The following is a 27,018-nucleotide window of genomic DNA, read 5'->3' as shown; positions in this document are numbered from 1 at the left end:
TAACATTTATAGTGAAACAATTATTTATATTTGGTGTTATGTGCAGAAACATTAGATAAATCTGATGATTTGTCGGAAAAGAACCATAAATCTCTAATTTTTTTTCCCTCTAAGGTTTCTTTTTGGTCAGATATTGGATGAATTTCAATTTTCAGTGAAATTAAGTCATGTGAGGAGTTTAAGGGAAAATCACCTTCTGGGGGAGCTTCATGCTACCAATTGTGACGTGACCCCAATTACACACATCAGAAACACCAAAGTTGGGAAACCTTTGTGTATTTTAAAAGGTTGTCATATATTTAAAATGTTCACATTAAAATTACAGGAAAGGTCAAAGAAGTGGAATATTTCTCTCTGAAACTACAAAGTAGCATATAATATCACTACACAGTTGTATTTAAGTGCAGTACTTGAGTGATTTCTGTGTCACTTCAATAGACTTGAAAACTTTTCTCACTGATTTTTTGATAACCTACTACGCGAACTCCATGCAAATAAATAGTGCGGTGGAGGCTCTCTTTTTTTTTTTTTTTTTTTTAGAAGATTAGAACAACATCCTAAAACTTTAGTTTAAGGGAGTGTCCCAGTGGTTGGTTTGTGTATAACATGGAGAAAGTGAGTGCAGACAGGCCTCAGGTGTGATAATTAGCAGTGAAATCCTCTGCACACGTGCTCCTCTTTCAGATAAGGAGAAGACAGGCCGGGAGAATCGCCAGCTACGTTGCTCCGTCTGATTTTGATGAAAAATGTCTTCAGTGCGGGTAGCGGTGCGAGTGCGTCCACTGAACACAAGGTAGGTGGAATATCTGCTTCAGTTCATTTTCAAACGTATCCAAATGTTATTGAACCCACTTTTTTTTATTTCTACTCACAGAGAAAAGCAGTTGTCATCTAAGGTGATCATTCACATGAAGGGGAACACTACATCTATTCACAAGGTACATTATCACAAAATACAAATTCACTGCAGTCAGTAAAGTTTTTTAATAAGTTTGGGTGTTTCAAATACCAGCCTTCACCTGTTCGACTTGACAAGCTGAAGGACAGAGGGAAAACCTTCTCTTACGACTTCTCATTCGACTCGACCGACGGAGAAAGCCCCACATTTGCATCTCAGGAGAAGGTACATTTACTCTTTACTTCAAACTCCCGGTTGCTTTTTATGGTAGTGGTAGGTACATTATCTGTCAGCATGCTTGTGTAATCTCTTCTCTCTTCTTGTTTAAGATTTTTCAAGACTTGGGCACCGATGTCCTGAAAGCTGCGTTCAAGGGTTTCAACACCTGTGTGTTCGCCTACGGGCAGACAGGCTCTGGGAAATCTTACACCATGATGGGTCGAAAAGTAAGGACTTGTCTTGGCTTTCTTAACACTTATTTTAATCGCTAAGTTAAATTATCTTTGCACAATTCACTTTCTATAACAATTTCATGTTTGATATGTTTTTGCCTCCTGAAAATTGTTAAAACTACATGGCTGCAAATTCAGAAATGACACCTACACCCTATCGCACACTCAAAAATCCACAATTACAAAAACAACAATTACTCACAATACATCTCAGTGGTTGCACAATGCATCTGTGCACAAGTTGCCTTTTTGTGTCTTTATTGCAGTCAAATCACTCAGCTTCTCACACATGTCCAAACATGCATGCTGAAGACAAAAACATTCGAGGTGGACTACCAAAGCAATCCTATGACTCTGATTAGTCGTTTCTGACTTGCAGACTAGATGCACCCTATAAAACTGGCTCCGCAATTACAAGAAGATTCACAGGTGCAATATTTTTCCCTGTAGAACTTGCATTGCAAAATACCCCGTCAGTGCCACCCAGCTTCTGACTGCAGTAGAAACGGAATGATGGCAGCCTCATCAGACGCGTTTGTTTCTCGCCGCTAATCAGAAAATTTGATGAGGGAAGCGCAATATAGATTTTCTCTCCTTACCTTGCACGCCAATGGGAATTTCACACGGGCAGTGAGGGTTCTGCTTGGTCTATCAGGAGACTTGTGCAAGGTCATCAGCAGAGCTGCTGTCAACATCCCAGATAATTATATATGGCTCTTAATGCTTACTATCTGTTACTTTGTAATTAAAACAAGAGGGCATGCGGCTCAGACTGGAATTGCTTTTATGCTTCGGTGGCTCCGTATCAGATGAGCTCCTGTTTGTGTTGTTCAGCAGTCTTCACATGTGCTGAGTTGTGGTTAAGACGTAGCATAGACACCCAAATTAAGAGAACATAATTGGAGTAAAGTGTAATTGTCATTGTGAAGTGCACCATATCATTTTGTAGCAAGGCTTCCAAATGCAACATTTTCTTCTTCTTAATACGTCAGGATGATAAAGGTTTAATCCCCCGGATCTGCGAAGGCTTGTTCTTTGAGATCTCTCGCAGAGCCCAGTGTGACGCCGTGTCATTTCATACAGAGGTCAGGTAAGCCCCTTCATCCTTAATGATGAAACTCTACAACACATTGTAACTCTTTCATGAGCAAATTACCGTCTTTAATGTTATTGGAAAGTGACGTTTCAGTCTCGCTTCAGTTTAAAAACACTCATTTCTAAATTTTCATAGATTTCTGGAGTCAATCTTAAAAAAAGGGCTGTTGAATAGTTCAGGATCCATGGTTAGGTTAATGAAAGGGAAACCTATTAAAGAGGTTGTTCCACACTACTGAGCAAGTCAGTTTCCATGAAATATGTGCAAAAGAAAGATCTTAAGATAAAACTTTGAAGAGCAGTGCTTTACAAGAACAATGACATTTTACAAAAACTGAAGTATAATCATTTGGTCATAACATGGGAAATTTAGTTTGATGGAGACTGGCAAAGGAAAGTTTCTGTATTTTGAGTATAAAAAGCATGAAATTGCAACAACCCCTTGGTACAGGAGCCTTGGAGCTGATGGTTGATGTATGACCACCCCGTGTCTACAAGATATGGAGGTCAGCGAGGAGGTGGCGGAGTGGAATACTGGAGAGTAAAATAATACCCTTAGGATCCTTTAGGCTGTCAAAAAAAATCTTAACACACGTGGAGTTCCAAACCAACCATTTCATGCCATGGTATTAAAAAGAGCAATAATTCTGTTTGTGCACAATAATGCATAATACCCAGGTACGCAAAACGCCGCCAACTCCTATGTTGCTGCTAGAATAAAAAGGGGAAAAGTTTATAAGAAAATGGTTCATAAGAAAAAAAAACATCCTCAGATGGGAGGTCTGAGAGTGGATGACAGTGTGTGTATGTCCACCTATCCCAGTCTATCTAAAAAAAAAATAAATAAAACACTGCTTACATGTGCATGTAAAAATGATAAGTTGGGACACAGTTTTGGGGACAGAATTTTGGTTCTTAAGAAACGGTAAAAAACAAAAAAACAACAACAAGGTAAAGTGTCTGTATAGATAATTTCTTTCCATTAAAATGAATGTGACCTCTCAGCCTTTTAAACGCGGAAAAAAACCTAATTATGGCTTGATAACTATAATCAAATAATATTAAATATACTGGATGATATCGCATCACACCTCTTCATATATGTTTCATGCGTTGGCTCTTCTCCTAAATGATTATGTTGGGAGATAAAAGAGGAGAATTTTAAGCCCATCAAGTGACTGTGAAGCCATTAGTTTGCCAGCTGGTTTAATGTGTGCGGCTTAATGCTGGTCCAGAATGAGGTTTTATTCGACTGGCTGTGCCTGAGCTTGAATGGTTAAATGGCCTGAAAGGTAGGATTTTTTTTTTTCTTCTTTTTAAATAACATTTCCCTCCAAATACAATTACCAAAAATTGTCATCAGTGAAATTAAAGCATCGTTGCAGGATACTTAAATTAATGTTGCATGTGGACAGTCTTTATGATCTCAGTAGAACTGAAGTACGGGCTTGTGCTTATCCTGATTATCACCTCTTTTCATCCATGGATGTGGTTATCTGCTGTGTTTTGAATATTAGCTGCCTTTCCTTTTTGTGTTTGAGTAAGTAGGTCAGCGCTTCCTCCCAACATTGTCATAAATTCAATAGAGTCGCAAGAAACTGGCTTCAACAATCTGTCTTGTTTTTGTGTCGAAATAATTGTAGCAATGCTTCTAGTTATTCAGAAAGCCTCGGGTATTCCAACCCGAAAACAACACGCACGGCCGCATCCACAGGTCCCTGCCATTATATTACTGTCACACTCTTGTAAAGCCTAATTGAGCCATGCCTCGCATTGTTTTTGAATCACACACTAGTTTCTTCCCATCTAGCACACGCCCAGCTCGCATTTGATTATTCATTGCATATATAAGCGGAACAATGATTTGGCTTTAAACCTAATGTGCAGCTCTTCTCGTAGCTGGCTGAAAAGTAACTTGTTTTGTTTGCCGTTCCATTTGCATATTAATAACGAAACCTGTTAGTAAATTGTGCTTTTGGGTCCTTGTGTAAAATCTTGGATCAAATTTCTTTTTTTCTTTTTTTTTTTTTTCTTTTTCCCCCCACTCTTGGCTCCAGCTACTTGGAGATCTATAATGAACGTGTGCTGGACCTTCTCCGGAAGAGAACGGCACCCGCCGATGGGGGAGGCCTGAGAGTGAGGGAGCACCCCAGTGACGGACCCTATGTAGAGAGTAAAACGCATTTCTGCTACATTTATGTTCACTTGAGCGACGTTTTGTATAAAACCTAATATGGAAAACTGCAACTTGTGCGTAGATCTGTCCAAGCACTCCGTTGACGGCCACGGTGACATGGAGCAACTCATCGCCCTCGGCAATGGCAACCGCACCACAGCCTGCACGGGGATGAATGACTTCAGCAGCCGCTCCCACGCCATCTTCACCATCACCTTCACTCAGGTGAACTGGTGTGCTTCGATACGCACTGATCAGGCATAACATTATGATCGCCTTCCTCATATTGTGCAGGTCTGCCTTGTGCTTCCAAAACAGTTATGAGTCATCAGAGAACGGACATGGGCCTTCTGATGGTGCCTGGTAACAGGATGTTGGAGGTCTTTGGGTCCTTTGGGCTGAGGGGGAGGGGGCCTCTGTGGATCAGGCTGGTTCCAGTGCATCGTACAGATACTTGGTCAGTTTGGGATCTAGTTGAAGTTGGAGGCGAGGTGCTCTTTTTGAGTTGTTCCTATACCGGTTTGTGTGTGCGCCTGTGTCAGGGCTACATCCTGCTGCGGTGGGGGTACCTGGTGTGATCTAGGTGGGTGGTACGTGTCTAAGTAACATCCACACAAATGTCAGGTCCAAGAGTTTCCCAACCTGAACACTGTATTGTCACAAAATGGCCAACGTTATCAACGTGGTCATAATGTTATGCCTGATCGGTTCATCATTGCTGCCATGTCTTATGTCTGTGTTTGAAATGTGGTACAATAACATCCAGAAATACCTCCGTGCTGGCAAAGGCCATGCCTGAAGAGCTCTAATTAGCCCAGTTTATCCATATTGTGTAATGAAGATTTTTTTATAGCGTATTTTTCTCATCTTCAAAGGCTTTTTTTTTCTTTTCTTTTTTTTTTCCAACCTTAAGTAGCACTTTAGCGGTGATACTATCTATATTCTCAAGCACTCCCCTGTGATGTTGCCTCTTTTGGATGAAACGAGGATTGCTCGGCAATGTTTTCCTTTTTTCACGCCGCAGGCATGGTTTGATGAAGAGCTGCCGCGTGAGACGCTGAGTAAGATCCACCTGGTGGACCTGGCAGGCAGCGAGAGAGCCGGCGCCACCCGCACCACAGGCACCAGGCTGAAGGAAGGGGCCAACATTAACAAATCTCTGGTCACCTTGGGCAGCGTGATCTCCGCTCTGGGTGAAGATGACACGCGGTGACAAAACATTTATCCAGTGCTAAAGATGTCAGATTGGCCAAAGACGGTGCATAAAGTGCATATGTAAGGTGGCGGTTTAGCTTGAGAGTAACTCACAGCGTGGAGGTTATATCTCTGCTTGCCTTATGAATTTTGCACAGGAAGTTAACTCACTACTGCGGGCATATACCAGATTTATAAGGATTAATCGTGGGCAATGACTCACAAAATGGAGCTGGCTGTGGAGCTTTAGGATGAGACATTTCGTATCTTGCTGGCACTCTCCGGTCTGATTGTGTGTTTTTTCCTTTTTCTGCGGCCTCTCAGCTGACCTTGGCCTGGGAGGACAGACGAACAAAAAGAAGCAGATATTCATTCCCTACAGAGACTCTGCACTGACATGGCTACTAAAAGACAGCCTGGGTGGAAACGCCGTGACTACTATGATAGCAAGTATGTACTAAAAAGACGTTTTAGACTGTTTTTAGAAGCCACTTGCCAACCTTTTATTTTTTTAATTTATTCCTTTTACCAGTTCCTGTATTAGAAAATGTTAACTCATTAGTTTGTGTTTTCCACAATTCTGTCATCTGCGGCAACATCTGTCTGCAGCCGTTTCTCCCGCTGATGTGAACTACACGGAGACCCTGAGCACCCTGCGTTACGCCTGCCGGGCTAAAAACATAGTGAACACTCCCACGGTGAATGAAGAAGGCAGCGTGAAGGTGATCAGAGAGCTGCAGGCGGAGGTCACCAGACTCCGAAAGCTGCTGGAAGAAGCCACCCAGGTCCCGCACGTGTTTCGGCTTAAACAAAAAGGCCAACGCGGATAGCGCGGCGGGCTCTGTGTGTCGCCAGTCTGTTATTCAAAGGTCATGTTCTAAGCTGGGCTGTGTTTTTCACCGCTGCTCCAGGTTTCTCGTGGGGAGCCGTCCTCCTCCGTGAAAGTAGAGGAGAAGCTGCGTCAGAATGAAGCGAAGGTAAATCCTCGTCTGCCAAATGGATGAAAAAGAAAAAAAGCTGTTTGATGTTCTCCTCTGTATATAATACACACGCCATATCTGCTTATTCACCCCTCAGGTTGTGGCGCTGACCAAGGAGTGGACCAGCAAATGGATGGAGACTCAGAGTATTCTGCAGGTACAAGCAATGATGCGTTCATGCATTTCAAATTCGGCTTCTGCCTAAATATCTTGGGGCCAATTTAAGAAAAAAAACTTGGAGTTAGTTTAACTCACAGAGGCCGGTATGGTATGTTTGATTCTTGGACATGAGACAGTTTGTTATTCATTCTTTTAATCAGACCCAGTAGATTGTTTTGGATTAATATTTTAGAATAAAAAAGTGAAGCACCAGTGCTCAAACTTGGATTCTCTGGAGCATTTTTAAATTAATTGTTAGGTTACTGACAATTAATGTGATGCATTATTTAAAAATTGAGCTATTTCATGCACGTAGTGCGTAAGTTTGCTTCATTGATTTTATCTGCACCCATCAACAAAGCCACCATTTTTGCAGCTTGCAGTAAAGACATCCTGCCAGCTGGTGTCACTGCGAGTCTTGCAAACGGCCTCTTCATGGAGCAGAGGGGGCATCGAGAGTCGAGTCAACCTGACATTTAAATTTAATTTCCCCTCTATTTGGATTTAAATAGCATCCAAAAGCAGAGTGCTCGTAATGATCGTGAAGGTGGTATGAAACGGAGTTTGGGAGTGTGACAAAGTGAGACGAGGCGCGCTTTCTCCTTCAACCCAGCGTGGCTTCTCTAAGGCAGGGACAGGGTTGCAGGATCCCGGAAAGACCCCTAGGTGCGACAAAAATGCCACCGTTGCCAGCCCAGAATTTACACTCAACACTTTGGTCTGCTGAATCTGGGCCCAACCTCCCAAATAACACCAAATGTCATTTGTTTGGGACTCGTATTCGGCCAAGCAGCCTGTTGCATTATGCATTGAAATGGGAGGCGTGCCAGTCATGGAAAGAATGCAGCGACTTCTTGTCTCCATCGTTATACATGCTAGTACCACATTCTTTGAGGTTTTTGCGCGAGGTTAAACTATTGTTGTTATAGGCCGACGACGTCTGAATATATTTGTGTTTTTGACAGCTTTTAGTGATCCTGCTCTAGCGAAAGCTTGGTTTGTTTTTTGTGAAGCCAGAAGACACTGTAAGGATTTTAAATGGCACATACATGAATGTCAGCTGTGTATGTTGGATAATTAACATTCTATTCTGTACGATGCTTAGCAGGTGACATTTAGTGGCTTGACAGCGCGTTATTCATGAGCTCATGTTGGAACTCATTAGCCGCTGTCACCGCTCCTAATTAAGAGGTCTTGATTATTGACATATGGCTCTTTCGTTTCTGACTGTCCAGCATATTAATTAAACTTACAGTGCTGTAAATGTGTTTGCGCGTTCAACGCAGAGGAGCAGCCTTCGTCCATTCCCGCTGGCTGACCTGAAAAAAGAAATATGCCTTATTTAGAGCTGCGCCCATCCGTGGTAGGCGCACATGTCACCATGAATGATACAATGTGACACCCGGCCGAAAAGGCCACTGTACTGGTGACCGGTAGGCACGCTGGTGTTTCTGAAACTCTGCGTGTTTGATGAATGACTTTATGGATTTGACATTTGTCTTCCTTGTGCATTTGCATTCTGTGTGTGTGTCTGTGTGGAAAATGATGAGTGGTTATTCCTGCACGGCGTTCGGCACAGACATTAGAGGTGAAGACGGTTCGGTACAGAGAAACACATCCAGCTGGATGATGGACATTTCATAATTCAGCACACACATTCCATCAGTCTTTTTTTCTTCTACATCAGTTTACTTTTTTTATATATATATAAAAAGAAAGTCATTTGGTTCTGATCCATCCGCCACATGTTGAGTGTAGGAGGTTATACTTGGTGCTCTTTTGCCGGCACATGTTTTATTTTTAACTTTTTTTTTAAGTTAGCAACAGTCTTCTCTAATTTCATGAATATGTGTGTATGTATTATATATATATATGTGTGTATGTGTTTAATTTAGTTGATGCTGAAAGGTGGATGGAAATTTCTGCTTGGGCCTTAAGGAGCCAAGTTGACCAAGAGCGGTGTAAACAGAATTTTGAATTCTGTATTCAAAGCAGATTTAGGATGCAAAGTTATTCATCGTCAGCTTCCCAGATTGGTTACAGGGCATGTGGGAGAGAGAAAGTAATTAATATGAGATGGATTCCAGAGCAGCCTCTTACCAGACAGAGGCGGCAACAGATTGAGAGAACAAAAAAGGCAGGAAGAGGGTAAAGTAAAAATCATGTTCTTCTGCAGGGGTTTATTTAAATAATTATAATATACACATATTCGAGCACGGGGAAGTGAGTGTGTGTGTGCGCTTCCTGAGTGGAGTTGAGTTCTGCTCCTCCAGCCACCCTTTCAGGTTCCGTTGTAACACAGTACGGTGGGAGGAACCTCCATTTCGGTGAGATAAAATGAACCGCAGCTCGTCTTTGATCCCAGTTGTTCCTGCGTTTCCCAAACATGCTACAATCAGCATAACTTTAGCTCTGAATGCTCTCAGCCCCGCTTCTGCTTAATGTCAGTCCAACTCATAGTGTCAGCAGTTATACATCATAGTCGCTGTAGCATTTCATGACCTTTTTACATATCATCATATGCCTTTCTTTGCACCAGGTAAAGGTTGGCATGAACTTTCTCTTAATTTAATCAATAAAAATGAGTTATTTGTTAGATTCACGGACATTTATGCCGGCTGAAATCGACTCAGTGGTAGATTAACCATCCTCTTAATTTTAAGACTTTTATTCTTAGACTTTTAAAATGAAATGTTCCCTGTTGCTCGTGTTTTTGGAGCTTGCCTTGCCTTTCTATGACACTTGGAATTTAGTAATGTGAGAAAAAAGTTATGCGGAGGTAGGAAGGAAGGAATTTGTGCCATTTCAAGCTTGGTGGTTGTTGCTAGGAATACACAACCCATAGAGTGTAGGACATAGGTCTTCAACAGGGGGTTCTGCACACACACTTTCTTTGGCCTGAAAAAATCCTGGCATAGGACTCATTTTACCTCTATCCATCCAAAAAGTCATCTTTCATGCAAACAAAGGGATCTCTCTTTGATGGGGCCCCTAAAGTAAGATAACAGCTGACGTGATTTTGACACATTCCCTCATATAAATTAATTACCCAATCCATAATACTTTATGGATTTTCGGTAAATGACGGGCAATAAATGGCGTGAATTGTGACGCCAACACGTGGCGTTTTAACGATTTATCTCGACCGATTAGGAGCCCAGAAAGAAGTGCTTCTATCAGGGTTGGATCCCTCTCCGGTTTTTAAATGCACGCTCCACGCACGGCTGCGCATCGAGTTAATTACACAGCAGTTCGTATTACAACCACCAGAACATGTTTCTGATTGAGATTGCACTTTCACATACACGCGCAAACACAAAGAGAATGAGAAAGAAATGACAGCCGTTTTTTTTTTTTTTTTCATGACCATTTACCAGTAGAATATAATCAGTCACTGCAAGCCAAAGGCTATATTTAATTTTGAATACTGGTCCTGTAATTGCCCTTCCGTTTACATGTTTACTTGTTCGCTTTTAATATAGAACAACAAGCTGAGTTATAAATGCATCTCTTGCAAGAAAATTTCAATTCGGATGCAGAAGTGTTTCCTCTTGTCCTGGATTCGGTACTTAATCTGTTCTCTTGGCAAGTTGCTTCACTTGATAATGGTGATGGGCAGTCAGGACAGATGACTGGCTGGCAGCATTTGGAAATTCAGATGGCAAAAGTCAGGAACTTTAACTGTCTAACGACTGGGAGGAAAAAAAAAACCAAAAAAAATCCATTAAAATTCTGCCCAACCACAAATGATGGCTTTTAATGGAAGCATAAATGCTGCCCAAGTCTGGCTGCTGGTCCGGGCCATAGTTAATTACAGTATGTTCACCAGCTGCCTCAGTCTGAAAGCAGTTTTTTTTTTTTTTTGTCCTCACTGCACTGACTGACTGGGTGTGGCGAGGAGCAGCGTTCTATGTAATGTATGTGAATGTGTGGAGAAAATAAGAGGATCTCATCTGTTCCTTCGCATCTGAGGAAAGTGAAACAGGAATTAATCTGCCAGGCTGCTCCTCACCTCCTAATGAAGTCTGTGAAAAATCCCTTTTAATTAAGTACAGGGGCTGTGGTCGATGCCTCTCCTTCTTCATTAGGAAAAAAAAAAAGGATTTCGCCCATCTTGCAGCTGCCAGTGAGTTAGGAGGAGGCGGTGCTGGCGGTGGACGCGGCTCTCACTTCACGGTTCAATCTATACGGGAGAGCGGGAGGAGGCTGAAACCAATGCGGTAGATTTTCTGCTCGGCCTCTTGGGAAGGTACTTTTGATAATCCGTGGCAATGTGAGGCATTAGTCCACCAGATTAATGAAAGAATACTTCTCATTGGGCCACTTGCACACTGGGTATATTCTCAGCTATTGAACAGCTTCAGCCTGTGGCCAAAGGAAAAGGTTACCAGCTTTAAACACTTGCGGGTTAAGTTTCTTTTTTTTTTATGGCTTAATTCAGAATGCCATTTGAACCTACAGGTCATTCCAGGACAAGTGTTTCACTCATCCAACTTTCATCCACAGTTAAATCAATAATCGCCCTTTTGACGAAAGCGCATGCTATATGGTGTGGTTTCCTCAGCAGCTCTGCAATTGTTGGAGGCAGTGAAGCGACGGATGAGGCCGACCAGATGTTCAAAGTGTAGATTTCCGGTGCTTTTGAGAAATGGCTTTCGAGGACCGAATGGGTTTCTCCGTTCCTTATCACATTTCAGCGGAGTGGTGCTGTATCACCGATAAGTGCATATTTAGTAGGGACATACTCTGTACAAGCATCCATTTATTTTCTTCATGCAGCTTCTGTCCGACTTTTGAGTCGTGATTCACACCCATCAGGCATAATATTATGACCACCTGCCTAATGCGTAGGTCCCTCCACAATAGTTGTGACACATCAGAGAATGGACATGGGCCTTCTGAGGGTTCTGTTGTTAGTGGGGGGGCCTTTGGGTCCTATGGGTTGAGGGGAGGGGACTCTTTGGATCAGGTCTACTCCAGTGCATCCCACAGATAGTTGATCAGTTTGGCATCTAGTGAATTTGGAGGCCAGGTCAACACCTTGTGCTGTTGTTTTGTTTGGTTGCTCCTAAACTGTTCTTGTGTGTGTTGCATCCTGGTGGGGACGGCTGCTGCTGTCGAGGAGTGTCATTGCTATAGGGTGGGGGAGCCTGGTCTTGTCTAGCTGGGTGGCACATGTAGTAACATCCACACAAATGCCAGGTCCGAATGTTTCCCAGCAGAACATTGAATTGTCACTGTCAGTTCTCCTGTCAGTGGTTTTAATCTTATGGCTGATCTGTGTCTCTATTGTGCAATATTAATGCATGTATATATGAAATATGAGTTTTCTAATGTTTTTCATTTGCTTTTAAGTGTTTTACTTTCCACTTATCATGTTATTGTACACTTTTTCTTTGACCTTCCATTTATTGCTGCTTTAGAAACATTGTAAATGACAGTAGCTGATGTGTGTTGATGCTATATAAAGTTGTCACTTTACAAGCGCTATAGTATTTTAATGGCAACACGCACTGTCGATAGCTATGTAAAGATAAAGCCAATAGCGCGTGGTATACAACCCACCTGTCTGTGTCCGTCTGTGTGTGTGTGTGTGTGTGTGTGTTTGTGTGTGTGTGTCTGTTTCGCTCCCTGAATACAATGTACAGTTTGACTCTCGCCACGTTAATCTGAATGATTTATGGCGTCTCCTTTGCCGTTAGCCACTCTGCTGCTTCACGGCGACACATGGTTGGAACGCTGCTATTCTGCTCGGCCTTGGGGCAAGGAAGAGCAGTCATAAAGAATTCAGTTTTCTGCTGGTTGCCATTAAGTGTCTGTCAGCATTTTTTATTGTATATTGTGTTCCATTCCTGCTACGGGCTATTGAATGGCTCTCTCTTTCCCCGTCGTTTGCTCTCTTGTGCACCGCAGGAGGAGGCCGTGGCTCTGAGGAAGGAGGGAAGTGGAGTGGTCTTGGATTGCCAGTTACCTCATCTGATAGGCATTGATGAGAACCTGCTTAGCGCTGGAATCATCCTCTATTATTTGAAAGTGAATAGATCATTTCGTCTCCGTATAATTCACCCATTTGCTTTGCTTGTCAAACTATTGTCTCGTGACCTTTTAATCTTCACTGCAGGAGGGCAGGACTTTGATTGGGAGCGATGAAGCATCATGCAGTCAGGATATTGGTGAGTCAGGGCTGCTACACTATGGTTACTACATTATATTCACAGCGGCTGCGTTATTCATACTTTCATAATTGTATTGTAGTGCTTCATGGGCTCCTCCGCGAACACTGCGTGCTAGAGAACTGTGCTGGGGCCGTGACTCTGCTCCCTCAGGATGGTGCACTGTGTTCAGTCAATGGCTCTGTGGTCACAGATCCCTGCCAGCTGAGTCAGGGTAAGTATTCCTGTGAAACCTAATTTGCTTCTGATATTCTCTAATGAACACAATGAAGGGAAGGGGCGGTGGGCGGGGGGGGGATGCATGGCCTGGCCGTAATAATGAAGATTTCTCTCCCAGATTCACAATTATTTGGCTAGTGGGAGCCAAGTGACACTTTCATCCATTTTGAATGCCGCTATATGACATCACTGCATCACATCTGCAAATGAAATCCACTTTGCGTCCCTGCCTCCCTCACGGCGCCACTCTCGGGGCATGAGTGGATTGTGAACACAGCTCTCCACAGGGCAGATGCCATTTCTCTTACTAAACATTTTGAAGGACGAGAGGCCCTGGACAAAGCTCCAGACAAAGCCCTCGGCCCTCCATTTAATTGGTAGATGGAGTTGATAGGGCCGACCGGTTTGAAGTGGGCCAGAGCATTAACCTTTTAAAGGGGAGAGGCAAGCCGAGCCGTAGCTCTGGCCCCTTGGAGCAGGCCTTGCTTGCCGGGGCTGTGAGATTTCATTGCTTACCGCCTCCTCATCCACATTGCTTTGCTTTTGAGAGATAAAAAAGTGCACACAGGACCAGGCAGCACAGGGTCTGGCTACTCTAGTCTCTTTTATAACCATTTCAATTTATCCAATATCCCCCTTCAGAAACGGCTGCATCTGAACCTATTTTCTTGAACAAATGATAGTAATTTTCAGTCCAACAGCAGCTGGAATCCATCACTGGCTGCTCTCTCAGGTGCTTTGTCACTCGTCAGAAGTCATTAGTAGTAGCAAGATTAGTATTTGCTGTGCAGCGGGAGAAGGAGGAGAGACCTCAAGGAAAATCTGTGGATATGGCCATATGAACACGGGTCTGATATAAACCTTAATATCACTTCAATTCCATAGCTTTACAAGACTTCTCAAGTTTCATGGGCCCATTTTCTACGGTAAATCATCCCCCTGGTCTCGGCCACTGCCAGTCACATACCTCATGGCAATTCATTCACTTTGCCTCGGCAGAGAAAATCTTTGGAGAACTTTTGTGCTATTTTGTCAAGTTTCTCCCAAGTTCAGTGCACAGACAGGTCAGTGCAATTCCACAATGACGAGGAGGAGTCCCATGGCCAAAGTTTTTATGCATTATAGATACCGTGCCACACCTCCGACGGTTTCCTGGCAGACAGCGCCATTACTGTCACTTGCATCTGTCTCGAAACGCATCACATTTTGCTTCTTTTTCTCCCAGTGTAATGCATAATTCAGTGGTTGGTGCAGCTTTTATATTGAATAGTGAAGCTGAAGATTGTATGCATGTTTGTAATTTGCAATTTTTTATTTTTTCTCCATGCTTTATATTTTTGGGTCGCCTCCAGGTGCAATCATACAGCTAGGAGGAGGAACCATATTCCGGTTTAACCACCCGACTCAAGTTTCCCAGTTGAGAGGGAAAAAACAGGTACTGCCAATATACTCAAAAATAATAATAAAATAAATAAATAATAAATGAATAAATAACACTGACAAGTCCCAGTGCATTTGTAAAGCCGGGAGAGGATCTTTCTTTTCTGCCTCGGCAGAAATTTCCCTTGGTGATTTTGCAAACTCAAATCAACATCATGCACTTGGTTGCCGTAACTACCAGTTGTGACGCCTGCAACCTTCAGCAAATGTAGCTCGCACTGAAATCACATTTAAACTCCACACAAGGAGCTCCTCAACACCGCCAGTGCGATCCATACAGCTTAGCTCTGATCAGAATTAGACCTACTGGGAGCTTTTCGGCAGCTTGTTTTTGTTTAAGTCTGAAGTTCGTTCTTTCTTTGTTCTGATTAATTGGCTCACGAAATAGCAGTGGACCTTAATAGCATAAGCATTCTCTCCACAACTGTGGGACTGTGGTAAGGGAAAAACTCTGCTCTGTTGCTGAATGGAGGACCAGGTGCAGCGTCTTTCAAAGCTGGCTGCTTTTCGTCCATCTTGCACCAGCTGGTCGCTTGGCTTTCATGTGTTTTTCTTTTTTAAAGAAGCACTGTGTGAATGCACCCTCTGCTCTCTAGGATGCTGGCTTCAGTGTTTTCCTTTTTTCTCCCAGTCATTTGTCAATGTAAACTACTTCAAAGGACACGGCAATCTATCACATTATCAGGAAACACATTTCCCTTTTCCTATTATTTGACATTTTATTGTTTTACCTCAAATCTCAGACGTATTTTGTTTTACATGGATCACCAGTGGGGAAAGATCTGTCAGTGAAGATAAACCGCCACACCTGAATTATTTGTGCAGCCATTTGTCTTCAGAAATGCAATGCAAGTATAAGCTAAATACCCCGGCATTCCTGTGAAGACATTTCGTTGTACTGAAAAGTCACAAGGGGAGTTATAAAAATAAAAATGAGGAGGGGACGAGAAAAAAAGGAGTTGAGCTGTAAATTAGCATAGAGGAAGTCCTTCTCAGTCTGAGTGTCTGTGTGAGAGGAGCACTCGTGAAGCAGGTTGCCACGAGGCACTCTGAAAGTTCACACTGTGCATAAATAATACTGTTGCCTGGGTGCTTCGCTAATCGCAGTGTTACGTTATGGCAGCGTGAAAGTTAGGGCCAGGTTACAATATCTGACAGGAATGGCCACACCTGCAGGGGCATGATATGAACATTAGAATTTGAAATGGTCAGGTGCAGACTCCCTTCATGCAAAGTTCAGTCCAAGTGCCTTTGTTTTATCTATGGTTTCAACTATACCCTAGCCTGGTTGAGAATCCTACCAGGTATGAGCCTGATTGATTATAAAGCAAAGTGTCTTAAAGCCTTTGTGGGAGAGGTGACTAGAAAACGGTATGCTAAGAATTTTTACAAAAACATTTCTATGTTTAGTTGCATTTCCAGTAAAATGAAGTTGATCAGTGACTCCGCCGCAAAAGCCAGGTTGCGTGCTATAACATTTTATGCTGTAAAATGCATCCACACACCATTTTATAGACACAGCTGTCTGGTTTTGGACGGCTTTCCGCTCCCTGCATTATTGAAAACGGCACGCCATTACAGGCAAGTAATGCACGGGCATCCAGGGCCCACTGCGGTTCCAAGGAGAGTCTTTAGCATTTATTTTTTAACATTAGTGCTAAATGAGACGGTCTCGAGAGTTCCATGTTCACTCAGTCTGAACATGCTCTAGCACTCCCTGAATGCTGCCAATAATGTTGTGTGATAGTGATTTTTAAGGTGCTCTGCAAATTGTGAGAAAGTCTTTCCTGGATTTTGATCAAAGGTGGAAACAAGGCTGAAGAACTGAACTCTAAATGGGAGAAATCACAAAAATTGTCTGTCAAAAGTACTTACTTAGAAGTAAGTCATGGTCATCACGCACAATATTTTTTAGAGTAGCTTTGATTTACCAGATATTATTTTTGACTTTTATCCAAATGTCAAACATCATCAAGCTTTCTTGCTATAAAAAAAAAGAAAACTGCCAAGGATACTGAAGACATACATTATCATAATTTAACGATTGCATAAATCTACCATAGGCTGCTGTCACTCACGTCTCACTGAGGCAGAACTTCATTCACAGTGCTGTCTCATTGTGTTGTCTGCAGTGCGGACAGCTGTCTGCCTTCAGGATGTCTTTGGCTGACTTGTCAACATCCGCCGCGAATCCCTCCAAGGTGATGCCGCCGAGTCCAAGGTAAGACACATGCGGACATGTACAACAGCTCCCTGTACTCCGTGGCTGCTGCATCGCTTTACCCACTGCACCTCAATCTCCGCAGTCCACCTGCTTATTGAGCAGCATTCATCAAAACCCAAATCAAAGCTATAAATCATTGCAGCGTTTCAGTGAGGAGAGGTGGGAACATGCAAAAAGCCATTCTGAAGTACTTCATGCTGAGCCAGTTGAAATTACAGCAGGCAAGTCTGCTGCAACCGAGGGCAAGTCCCAAAACTGCCCCTAGTTCAGTGGGAAAAAAAAGTAAAGTGAATTAAAGTAGAAAAAAAAAGATATATCTCACTTGTGCTTTCACATCTGAATTCTTTTTTATAATATTGTCATGACTCAAGTGTTGAGGCCTAATTTGAACTCCGTTTCCAGCAGCACACGCGTCTGAAAGGGTTCTCTCTCCTCTCATATTTATCAAGGTTTCTTTGACAGTTGATTTGTGCGAACTTGGTTGAGCAGTGGCCTGGCCCGTGTTTTCTTCAAACGGCATAGCTAACCTGCTAATGAGACACGAATTCCAGTATTTGCAATTGCAAACGTTAAGATGCGATGTCAGTTTGGCTGAAGATCAATTTAAGGCCTGCGTTTATGCAGGTCGTCTCGTCGTCTGTGCACCTGTTGGGTCCTCATGTCGAAAAATCTTGCCACGCAAAATTAAGCAGTGCTTATGCAGTCAGTCGCCAGTTCATTAGATACACTAGAGGGGTGTCCAAATTCTTCCTAGTAGAAGGCCAAAATTGAATCCAAGGGGAGGGTCGTGGGCCAAAATGTTGATTTTGCAGTACATTAAGTTAAACGTGGGTATATGTGCTTCTTTAAATATGAAAAATAATTGTGGCACTCTGGAAAAAACATTACTAGGTCTTCTGTCTACTGTATATCTTCAAATACGAAGACGTTTAGCGCAAAGTACCATGGGACAAAACATGCCCGAAATGAAATCAGCATTGTAGTTACTAGTGCAATGAACAGTCGAAACATGCTTCCATTAATCATACAGACTTCAGACATATCGTTTTCTCAACTTATTTAGAATTTTCTGTGTCGTCACTACCTAACACGCTCCATCTGCATCCTCTCGCTCGCCGCTGGTCTTCTTCACCTCACAGGATTTGAGCTAGCAGGAGCTCAACAGCGCCACCCTACCATCAATGCATTACAATGTTATTTTTTTGGTCAGGAGTGGAAGTGCACCGATAAATAATATTCCAACAGAGCAACTGCAGTGAGTGCTGACAGTGGGGGGAAAAAATTACAGTGGGCAAAGCACGGGCCAACTATAATTGGTTGTGGGCCAAGTTTGGCCCACGGGGCGCAAATTGGGCAGCCAGGCGCTAGAGAAAATGAATGCATTGTATTATAACAGTCCTGCACTAAATATAAGCTTCACGAAGGGTGTGATATTGAGGATTTGCTTCAGAGCCGGTGATTTAACTGTTTTCATTTTGTGGTTTTTAATTGGTTTAGTTCAGATAGTTGTCATTTCTAATATTTTGACAACACACTGTGGTCGGTGAGCTTGACTGAACACAGTTTAACAGCCTCCACACTGAACATCGTCCAGAACGATCACACAGTTGAGTTATCACCTTGTTTACAGTTTCAACATAAATTGGTCACAAATTTAGTGTGAGACTGCTTGGAGTGCATTTGTTTTCACTGGTGCACCCTATGAAGTGGCAAGTGAGTAAAATTTCTGCAAAGTCTTACGAGTGAAACCTTTTGATTTGTGTTTATATTGTCACTGAACCGGCGATGGTCATGACAAAGCCTCAGTCGATAAAGCCTACTGTCAGCTGGAGATGACGAGCTAGTCTGATTTAGGCAAATTAATTCGGGCCGGTTAAAACCATTACATGGACGCCTATAATCAATAATGTGGGATGAGTTTCCAATAGAAATGTGAAATCAGGAACTTAAATGATCTTTTCATCACTTAAAACCCTTGCCATTTTCACTGACAGCTCTGTACTCCATCCTGATCCATCTTCACTATTGTTTTTGTCATCAGCAGTTGATTTCCCTTTTCTTTCTACTCTATATAACATATCAAGCCCTCAGAGACATTATGTCAATGTGACATCTTTATGTCCCGCTACTGCCTTGGAACTGTGCGTGACAGTTCATTGATCTGTCAGTGTCTCAGTGTGCAATGAATTAGTGTCCAAAATCCAATTAACTCTCCAGTGATTCACCACCTACTGGAGTAGTGAGCAACTTGAGACACACCCCAGCTCTCTCGTGATCTGCTAACCCCTATGTTTTACAACGAATGGAGCGGTTTGACATGTAATTTCCCCCTCACATCGCGGTAGCAACCCCCCACCCCCCCCAAAAAAACTGGCACCACTCTGACACCTGCAGCCCTCATCTAGATCCACTTGTTTAATTTCGATAAAAGAGAGTGACTACACATGCACAGGAATACACCTATTTACATTCAGATTCAGAAAGCTTTATTTGTCCCCGGGGGGGTAATTAAATGTACAGAGGTATTGTCTTCATTATCCAGCCTAAGAAATATTTTGGATTGCCTCCGGGGGAAGAAAAGGGGAAAGGGGAGTGGAGGGAGAATGTAGGTGTTTAAGGGAGATGAGCAGCGGAATACAAATGTGCAACACAAAGAGCTAAGTACGGAAGTGAGCCGCATTGCAAAATACATTCTCATTATTTGACACATCGGTTGGTGTCATTAGTTTTTTCTTTTTTCTCCCCCCGAACAGGCACCTTAAACTATTGAACGACGTATTCATTTTATTTTGCCCGCCCTCATCTGTCACGCCGAGGCATCATCCGTTCAAGCGCCGAAGATGGGCGGTGAAGGGAGGGTCTCTTTCATCTCTTCCTCCGACATGTATTCTGTCCTTGTTGTTCTACATATTGCTTGCATCGCGTAACCCCCCCTCCCTCGCAGCAAGGACGGAATCGATCTCCCTTTTCTCAATCCTTCCTGAAATAACCATCTGCAGTAAATGATTTGGATTCTGGCTGTGGATGTCTGTTGAGCTTTGGGGAGTGACATGAGATATGAATGAGCTGACCTGCGGGCTGCTCCAAGAGGCGCTCCATCGCAGCAAAAGCAACGTGCACATTATCTGCTACATCAGTTGGATCACAGACTTCCTTGAGCACCGACAATCGGGGGAGGAAAAGGGCAACTGGTCTGACCTGCTCCCCGGGCTTTGGAGCCCTTCACGTTTCTGTTTTTGTTCAGATTTGTATGTCTGTGCTATTCAAATGCATTTCAGTGCGGTGAATATGAATGTACCTCTGAGATTAAAAGTATATCCAATTGCTCATGCAAGTGTTGTGACAGAGACATGACAAGTCTACAGAACTTTATCAAATTTCAAATTCACCCTGTTATGCGAGCGAATCATTTATTCAGATCATATTTCTGCATTTTTAGATCTGTTTTGGAGGAGCATTAAATTAAGACGTATTGGGGATAAACACAGACTTTGGAAGGAGTTTTGAGAAGCATAAAGTTTTATCGTGCTACAGTGACATTTGAAAAGTCTCTAATCATTACTGCCTGGATTTATTGAATGGGTGATAATAGATATTTGACAAGAGGGCAACATAAAACGATAAATGCCAATCCCTGAGTTTTTAGTACTCAAGCATACTCTACAATGGATATAGGAGTTGTTTCTTAAAGTAGACTCATGTTTTCATAATGTAATATACTACCCACTTATCATCTTGTAAAGAGTGGCCCATTCTGCTTGATTAATTCTTTATTAAATGGACTGTGTTACAGAGAGTCTACACCGAAGCAAAGTTGAAATGCAGCCATTAAAAACCCCAGGAAGTCTGGTCTAAAGATCTCCCAGTGATGCAGCCGGCAATCTAGCATTTGACCCGCACAACTTTTAATGGCAACCCGTGCTCTGAAAGTCCCTTAACTGACAAGTCCGTCTGTATCCTCCCTCTCTGGCCACCGATCCAAGTGGCATCTTTACTCTTCGTCTGCTCTGACCATTGACAAGCTGCCATTAGGATCTTGGCTCTCCTGCAATACTTTCTGCACACTGGTGGACACAATCTGTGTCTTTACACTGGAGCTCATGTGTAGCTTCAGCCTCAAACTTTAGTGCAGCTAGAGTAAGATTACCTACAGCTTTTTGTTACTATTTTAATTTCACTTTTAGTCAACATTAAAGGGCCCATTTGAAATATCTGGGTTTCACAAAGGGATGGAGGCGTTTACAATGTGTTTTTTTTGCTTTGTTTTTTTTTTTTTTTGCCTAGCAGGTTCAACACTATGAACCGCCGCATGTGAGCAACTCATGAAACAAAAGCACAGCTATAGTGAAACTGTGGTCTGCTTCACAGACTACGACGCCCAGATTGGTGTTCCTCTACTCTTCATGTTTGCAGACAAACATCTCTGAGTGCAGGATATCCTCTGCACTGATCCTCGGGATCTGCAAAAATCCTTTAATTGTCAGCAGGACCTGCAGTGCGCCTCTTGTTGACATTGTCAATGCTTCACTGTTCCTGCTTTCTCCCTTCATCAACCTGCAGCTTTACACAAAGCCCAGCCAAAGCCGCTGTTTACTGTCAGAAATCATTCTGAGCTGTATATTTGGTTTCTGGTCTCCTCTCTGGAGAGGGGACCAGTATTGTATGTAAATCCTCAAATCAACATGCACAGAATCTATTTAATTTCACAGCTAGTAGAGTGGCTCTAATCTCATCCAGCCATTGGGTCTGTTTGCCTTTTAAATCTAATGGATAGTTTTTGTGGGGGCGGGGATGAGGCTTATTTCACACTTGTTTTTTGCCTGTTTGACGTCTCCAGTGTCACAACACGGCAAATAATTAAATTCGTTCTCCAAAATAAAGAGCCAGGCCGCATGTTTTAAACATTGAAATACAGTTGTATTGTACTCACACCTCCTCTTATCAAGACGCAACTTTTGTATTCCGATAGAACGTGAAATGTATTATTTCGTTTGTGTGCTTCACTGCAGACTTCTCAGACAGATGGATGTACTGGCTGCAGAGACAGACGAATCCAAATGCTCAAGCCTTTGTCTCGCCTCGACCCCTACAGAGAAGTTCAACTCTATAGTATGTATTCGTGCTTTTTTTTTGTACTACTACAACAAATTGCACTCTTCATTAAGATAATGGAAACAAAGATTCACTCAATGAGCTTGGTAATTTCAGTTTGGGATTATTCAAGAAACTGAATAGAACTAAACCTCAGTGTGCAAATAGCAAGACTTCTTGTTTATTGTTGTATTGCCACTGTGAAACTGGAGTACAAGTCTTTTTTTGTCTTTGCGAAACAGAGCAAATGTCAATACCTCCCTCTGCTAACAGCACAGGCCCAGCAAAGATTTTTATGAGCCATGAAATACATTTTCCCTCGGCTTGTTATGCGTTTTTATTATGCACATATTTAAACCCTGTTACATTGTCCTGTAGGGGTTTCAAAGCAAAATGACAGCCATTTTTTTTTTTTTTAAAAAAACAGTGATATCGTTTTCTTTATATCTGCACCATGTTATTGTTAACTTAGTTTTCCTTTGCACAACTTTACGTATTCAAATACAGTTGAATACAATAAAGGGGACCGCATGAAAGTTCTTCTAGTTCCTTTTCAGCAAAAGCAATAATTTGTTGTAAATCCTTCAAAGTTTTTTTGTCTCTCTTTATTTCTCCTCTCTCATCCACCTACATGATGTAAACTAGGCCACACCTGGAAGACATCCCGTCCCTCACTCTAGTTTTGAGTTGAACGGGGACACACTACTGGGTGGAGTAAGCATCTGGGATGGCCAGGAGCAAGAGAGGGACTTGTGTCATAAATCAGGGCCAGGGCTCATGTCTGAGAGGCCGCAGAGGAAAGCTCGGAGTGGGGAAGGAGTTGCAAGTTATAAGGGAGAGGAGGTTTGGTCAGGGAATGCCAACCTCCAGCAGACAAGTGTCCTGGGCCCGGGTGATGGATGTGGCATGAAGCCAGAGGGGAATGCTAATGAGATCCAAGGTGTCGTGACTGACTGCTACAAGGGGAGACCTGGCTCTGGTGGGAGCTCATTAGGCTGCATGTCCCACCTGCAGAGCAATGGAGGAGCTAGAACCATGTCGGTCCTCCTCTCACAGACCAGTGCTCATTCTCAGCTCGACCGAAATCCTCTCAGCAGTCAGGCGGTGTCCTCTCCACCCAAAGAAACCGCCTCAGACTGCCAGTTCAGCTCTGGAGAGATGGATGAACCTGGAGTTTTAGAGGAGATCCCATGTGTGACAGAAACTACAGCAGCCACAGCTCAAAACTCAGGGCTGGGCTCTTTGCTCAGCAAAGTGTCTTGGCTTGTGCAGGATGCAGGACGTCTCTTCTGGAGCTCTCCCTCAGTATTGCATCAAGTCATGGAAGTAAGATTAAACCCTGTTGGGACACGGTGGTCCAACCAAGTTGTTTCTCTGGTCAGGGAAAGTAATGTCTTGTCTGTAGTGAAGGACAGCCAGGTCTTCTCTATGGTTAGAGGGAGCTTTGTCTTCTCTCTGTTCAGGGATAGTCACATTTTTACCATGGTGAAAGAACTACCCCTCATACAGCACATCCAGATGAATATAACTCAAAACCTCCAGCCCGATGAGGCAGCTCAGATAATTCAGGGCTACATTAGTCCTAACAACAGAAAACTCACAGTTTTGACACCAAAACAAACCTTGAGCAAGGCAAAAGAATCGCCACATGATGTTCAGCCAACACCAAAAAGGAACAGAAACAACAGCATCAATGATCTTCAGTCACTGCAAAAGCAAGATATAGCTGATGTTCACAAAAATCAAGGAGATGCAGAGGTGTTACCACCACCTGAAGATCAGGAATCTGAAAACTCAAAGACTGTCCCAATTTTCATTCAAACATTGATAGAATTTCCCAGTTCCCTTTCGAACCTTCAAACCCTGTCGTTGCCAGACATGGTGGATGCTTTACAATCCATCATTCCCACTTCAGTGCTCACCTCTCAGAAAATTGTAGCTCTCCACTTTCTGAATGTGTCTAAATGCAGCCAACCCGAGGCCAAGCCTGCCCTCCTGATCCTGATGGAATCTGGCCTCTACACCCTGACCACTCACTCTGGGCTGCTAGTTTTGTTCCATCACCTCCCTTTGTTGCAGCTCAAGGAAATGCGGATAGGCTTAGCTGGCCACTGTTTGCGTTTGATGGGCACTACAGAGGAGACCATCCTGGGTGTCTACACCTACAGCCAGAAGCACACTAAAGAATTGATCTCAGCCATACTTGATATCATCTGCCCTTGGGACAGCAGGGTATCACAGTATCCTCTGCTCCATGGAAACCTGATGAAAATGTCTCTAGACTGGCAGGTCTGCATACCTGACCTGCTGCTCGATGCAGGTTTAAAGGTTTGCTGTCAGTTTCAGAAGAGCCTTGCTGATCTGGTTTATCTTCTCCATTGTAACATGGTTCAAGAATCAGTCGACCTGGGACAGGTGCAGCTGTTGCTGTACACAAGTGTATCAGTGAACATCAGCTCCCACAGTGAGCGTCTGGCCCAGTTTTTTCTTACAGATACCCATCTTGGTCTGGTGCAGGAGGACGCCGTCTTTCACTCAACTCCACACAGTGTCACCACAGCGCTTCGGCGTACCCAGTTCCATGACCTCATTCTTCGTCAGCGCTCAGATGTTCGTTGCATGCTGGTGCGTGGTGACGACGAGAGTGGATCGGTCAGACTGGATGTAATCCTTGCAAATGTGAGGTCCAGAGGTCACCCTGACGGCGTGACTAAGGCAGCTGCCCCGTCTGCACATGCTTTGAATTCATCTCCGCACGCAGAAGTGTGGAAATTAACTTTCAGTTGCTCCACTGAGGCCGCCTGCCTGATTAATCACTTGTCAAACGTCTGATCAAGGACTGAACAGCCAGTAATGAACGGCCCAGCTTGAAAACTCTCAGTCACAGGGTGCAATGGCAAAAGTGCCTCTCAACTAGACGGTGAAAAGGACAACTTTGCTTTGAAACGACAGTGACCTGTTTAGAAGCTTCCGTATTGATTTGCTGTCATTTTAGTATTGTATGGCCTTAGCACTTGAATTCTTTCATTTCATTGTTGTTCATCTTTTACTGTTTTTGTCACCAAGGTGTGGGTTGTTTTAAATAAGAGGTTCAGTGTCTAAGCATTGAGGATTAAAAAAAAAAAAAAAGTATGATGCTGCCTCATTTAACACTCGTAACGTTTTTGAAGATTTTAAGAGTTTGACATAATCATCTTACCATCCTTGTTATTTGTGTTGTACATATGTTTATCAGTTTGTTGCATTTCAAGTGTTTCATAGATGAATAGATCAACTGAAATTAATATGTTTGTGAAAATAAAAGCCAAGTCCACAGTTCCTCTGAGTTTTGTTTACCACTTCAAATGCTGAAAAGCTCTAGTAGCTTTTAACTTCAGAAAGCAAAGAATTCAGAGTGTGATGCATTTCGCAGATTTCTCTTGTCTCATGTTTTTGTTTTCCCCTTCTTTCAGTCTTGTTTTGTCTCCATCCTCTTCTGTATCCTACTCTTAACATGGAACACATAATTGTAAATATCTTGGTGTCTGAGGTCAGTTACTAGCTGTATGGTTGCTCATTGGACTTTACCCCAGATGGCCAAAACTCTGCACTTCTGGTCGAGACTAGTTCAATGCAGGAGCACCTCTTAAACTTTTGGATAGGCTGATCATGCTGCTGCATCTCTGAGAACAAACTCAAGTTTAATTCACATTTCAAGAGTTGGAGCCAAAGACCGGCTGCTTCCTCTCTTGACTGAGTGACCCCATACGACATAGAAAATTACAGGGGCAATACAGTGCAATCAATCCCCTTGTCTGATCCAGCGTGAAGGATGGAGATTTGGCATCGAAGGAAGAAAAGCATCACACACCGCAGTCGTGAGGTTTGAGCTGGGATGAAAGCTCAGGGATGTGAAAAGGTTGCTTTTCCTCCCTTTTTTTTTTTTTTTTTTTTTTTTTGCTTGAGACCCTTAATTAGCATTCAAAACATCCACTGTGTATCACACCTTCCTGTGGATGAAATGCAAAAGGCAGACAAATCATCACCTGATATGTTGAAATGAGTCTGGTTTCAAGACAGAGGCTTGAATTTGTGGATTTCATTTTCCACAGCTTCATTTCCAAATTTGAGATTGGTTCAAGGCTGATGTATTGAAAACATTCTCACAGAATATAAATAGTTTAATATATACTGCAAAATGAGATGCTGTACTCATGCAGAGTATTTCATAAACTGAGGCAGTATTTGGTAATGCAGCATCGTCCAATATCCCAAAACTGTTCTTTGTTATCTTCTGTTATCTTACATTGATCAGGCATAACATTATGACCACCTGCCTAATATTGTGTAGAGTCTCCAAAACCGTTGTGACTGATCAGAGAAGGGAAGCAGGATGTTGTTAGTGGGGGTCTTTGGGTCCTATGGGTTGAGGGGAGGGGTCTCTGTGGATCAGGCTTGCTCCAGTGCATCCCACAGATTCTTGATCACCCTACTGGGGATGGCTGCTGCCATCAAGGAGTGTTATTGCTATGGGGTGGGGGTGTTTGGTCTCATCTAGGTTGGTGGTACATGGGTAAGCAACATCCACACCGATGCAAGGTCCAAGAGTTTCCCAGCAGAACACTGAATTGTCGCAGGATGGTCAGTATATATGAATAAGAATTTTAAGGCTTAGACATTTTTTTTTTTCCCCAGTTCAAATTGGAAACACGGCTGATCTGCCATCTCATGTTGAGTTTAGTGACTGTTTTGTCTGAAATAGGCAGCAGTGCTTGTTGGTCACAGCCTGGTGAAGGGAACTGCTCACGCTCTGACAGCGGACACACATACCTACTGGCAGGCTCTGAATGTCTAATCACTACTGTGTGATTTCCCACTGGGTTCTCCGGCCCTAATACGCACCATCATTGACGGCACATAACGGGATAATTTGTTTAC

General features: G+C 43.0%; 1 protein-coding gene across 2 annotated transcripts; it reads left to right on the top strand.

Moving 5' to 3' along the window:
- Window positions 1-652: 652 nt before the first annotated feature.
- Window positions 653-25,419, top strand: kif16bb (kinesin family member 16Bb). 2 transcript variants are annotated; one of them, XM_047602355.1, is made up of 19 exons: window positions 653-793; window positions 875-938; window positions 1,013-1,123; window positions 1,228-1,344; window positions 2,343-2,440; window positions 4,503-4,618; window positions 4,704-4,846; window positions 5,646-5,814; window positions 6,140-6,265; window positions 6,425-6,600; window positions 6,727-6,792; window positions 6,893-6,952; window positions 12,868-12,987; window positions 13,076-13,127; window positions 13,210-13,341; window positions 14,699-14,781; window positions 16,919-17,007; window positions 22,020-22,119; window positions 22,747-25,419. In XM_047602355.1, exons 1-19 carry the CDS (start codon window positions 747-749, stop codon window positions 24,931-24,933), a joined length of 4,056 nt encoding a protein of 1,351 aa, XP_047458311.1. In that variant the 5' UTR covers window positions 653-746; the 3' UTR covers window positions 24,934-25,419. The 2 variants fall into 2 exon arrangements, with proteins under 2 accessions (XP_047458311.1, XP_047458312.1); XM_047602356.1 differs by lacking the exons at window positions 22,020-22,119; window positions 22,747-25,419 and adding an exon at window positions 19,764-20,339.
- The last annotated feature ends 1,599 nt before the right edge of the window (window positions 25,420-27,018 follow it).

This window comes from Mugil cephalus, chromosome 13 (genome assembly GCF_022458985.1).
Source record: "Mugil cephalus isolate CIBA_MC_2020 chromosome 13, CIBA_Mcephalus_1.1, whole genome shotgun sequence".
Classification (NCBI taxonomy): domain Eukaryota; kingdom Metazoa; phylum Chordata; class Actinopteri; order Mugiliformes; family Mugilidae; genus Mugil; species Mugil cephalus.
This window is presented reverse-complemented; position numbering and strand designations above follow the sequence as displayed.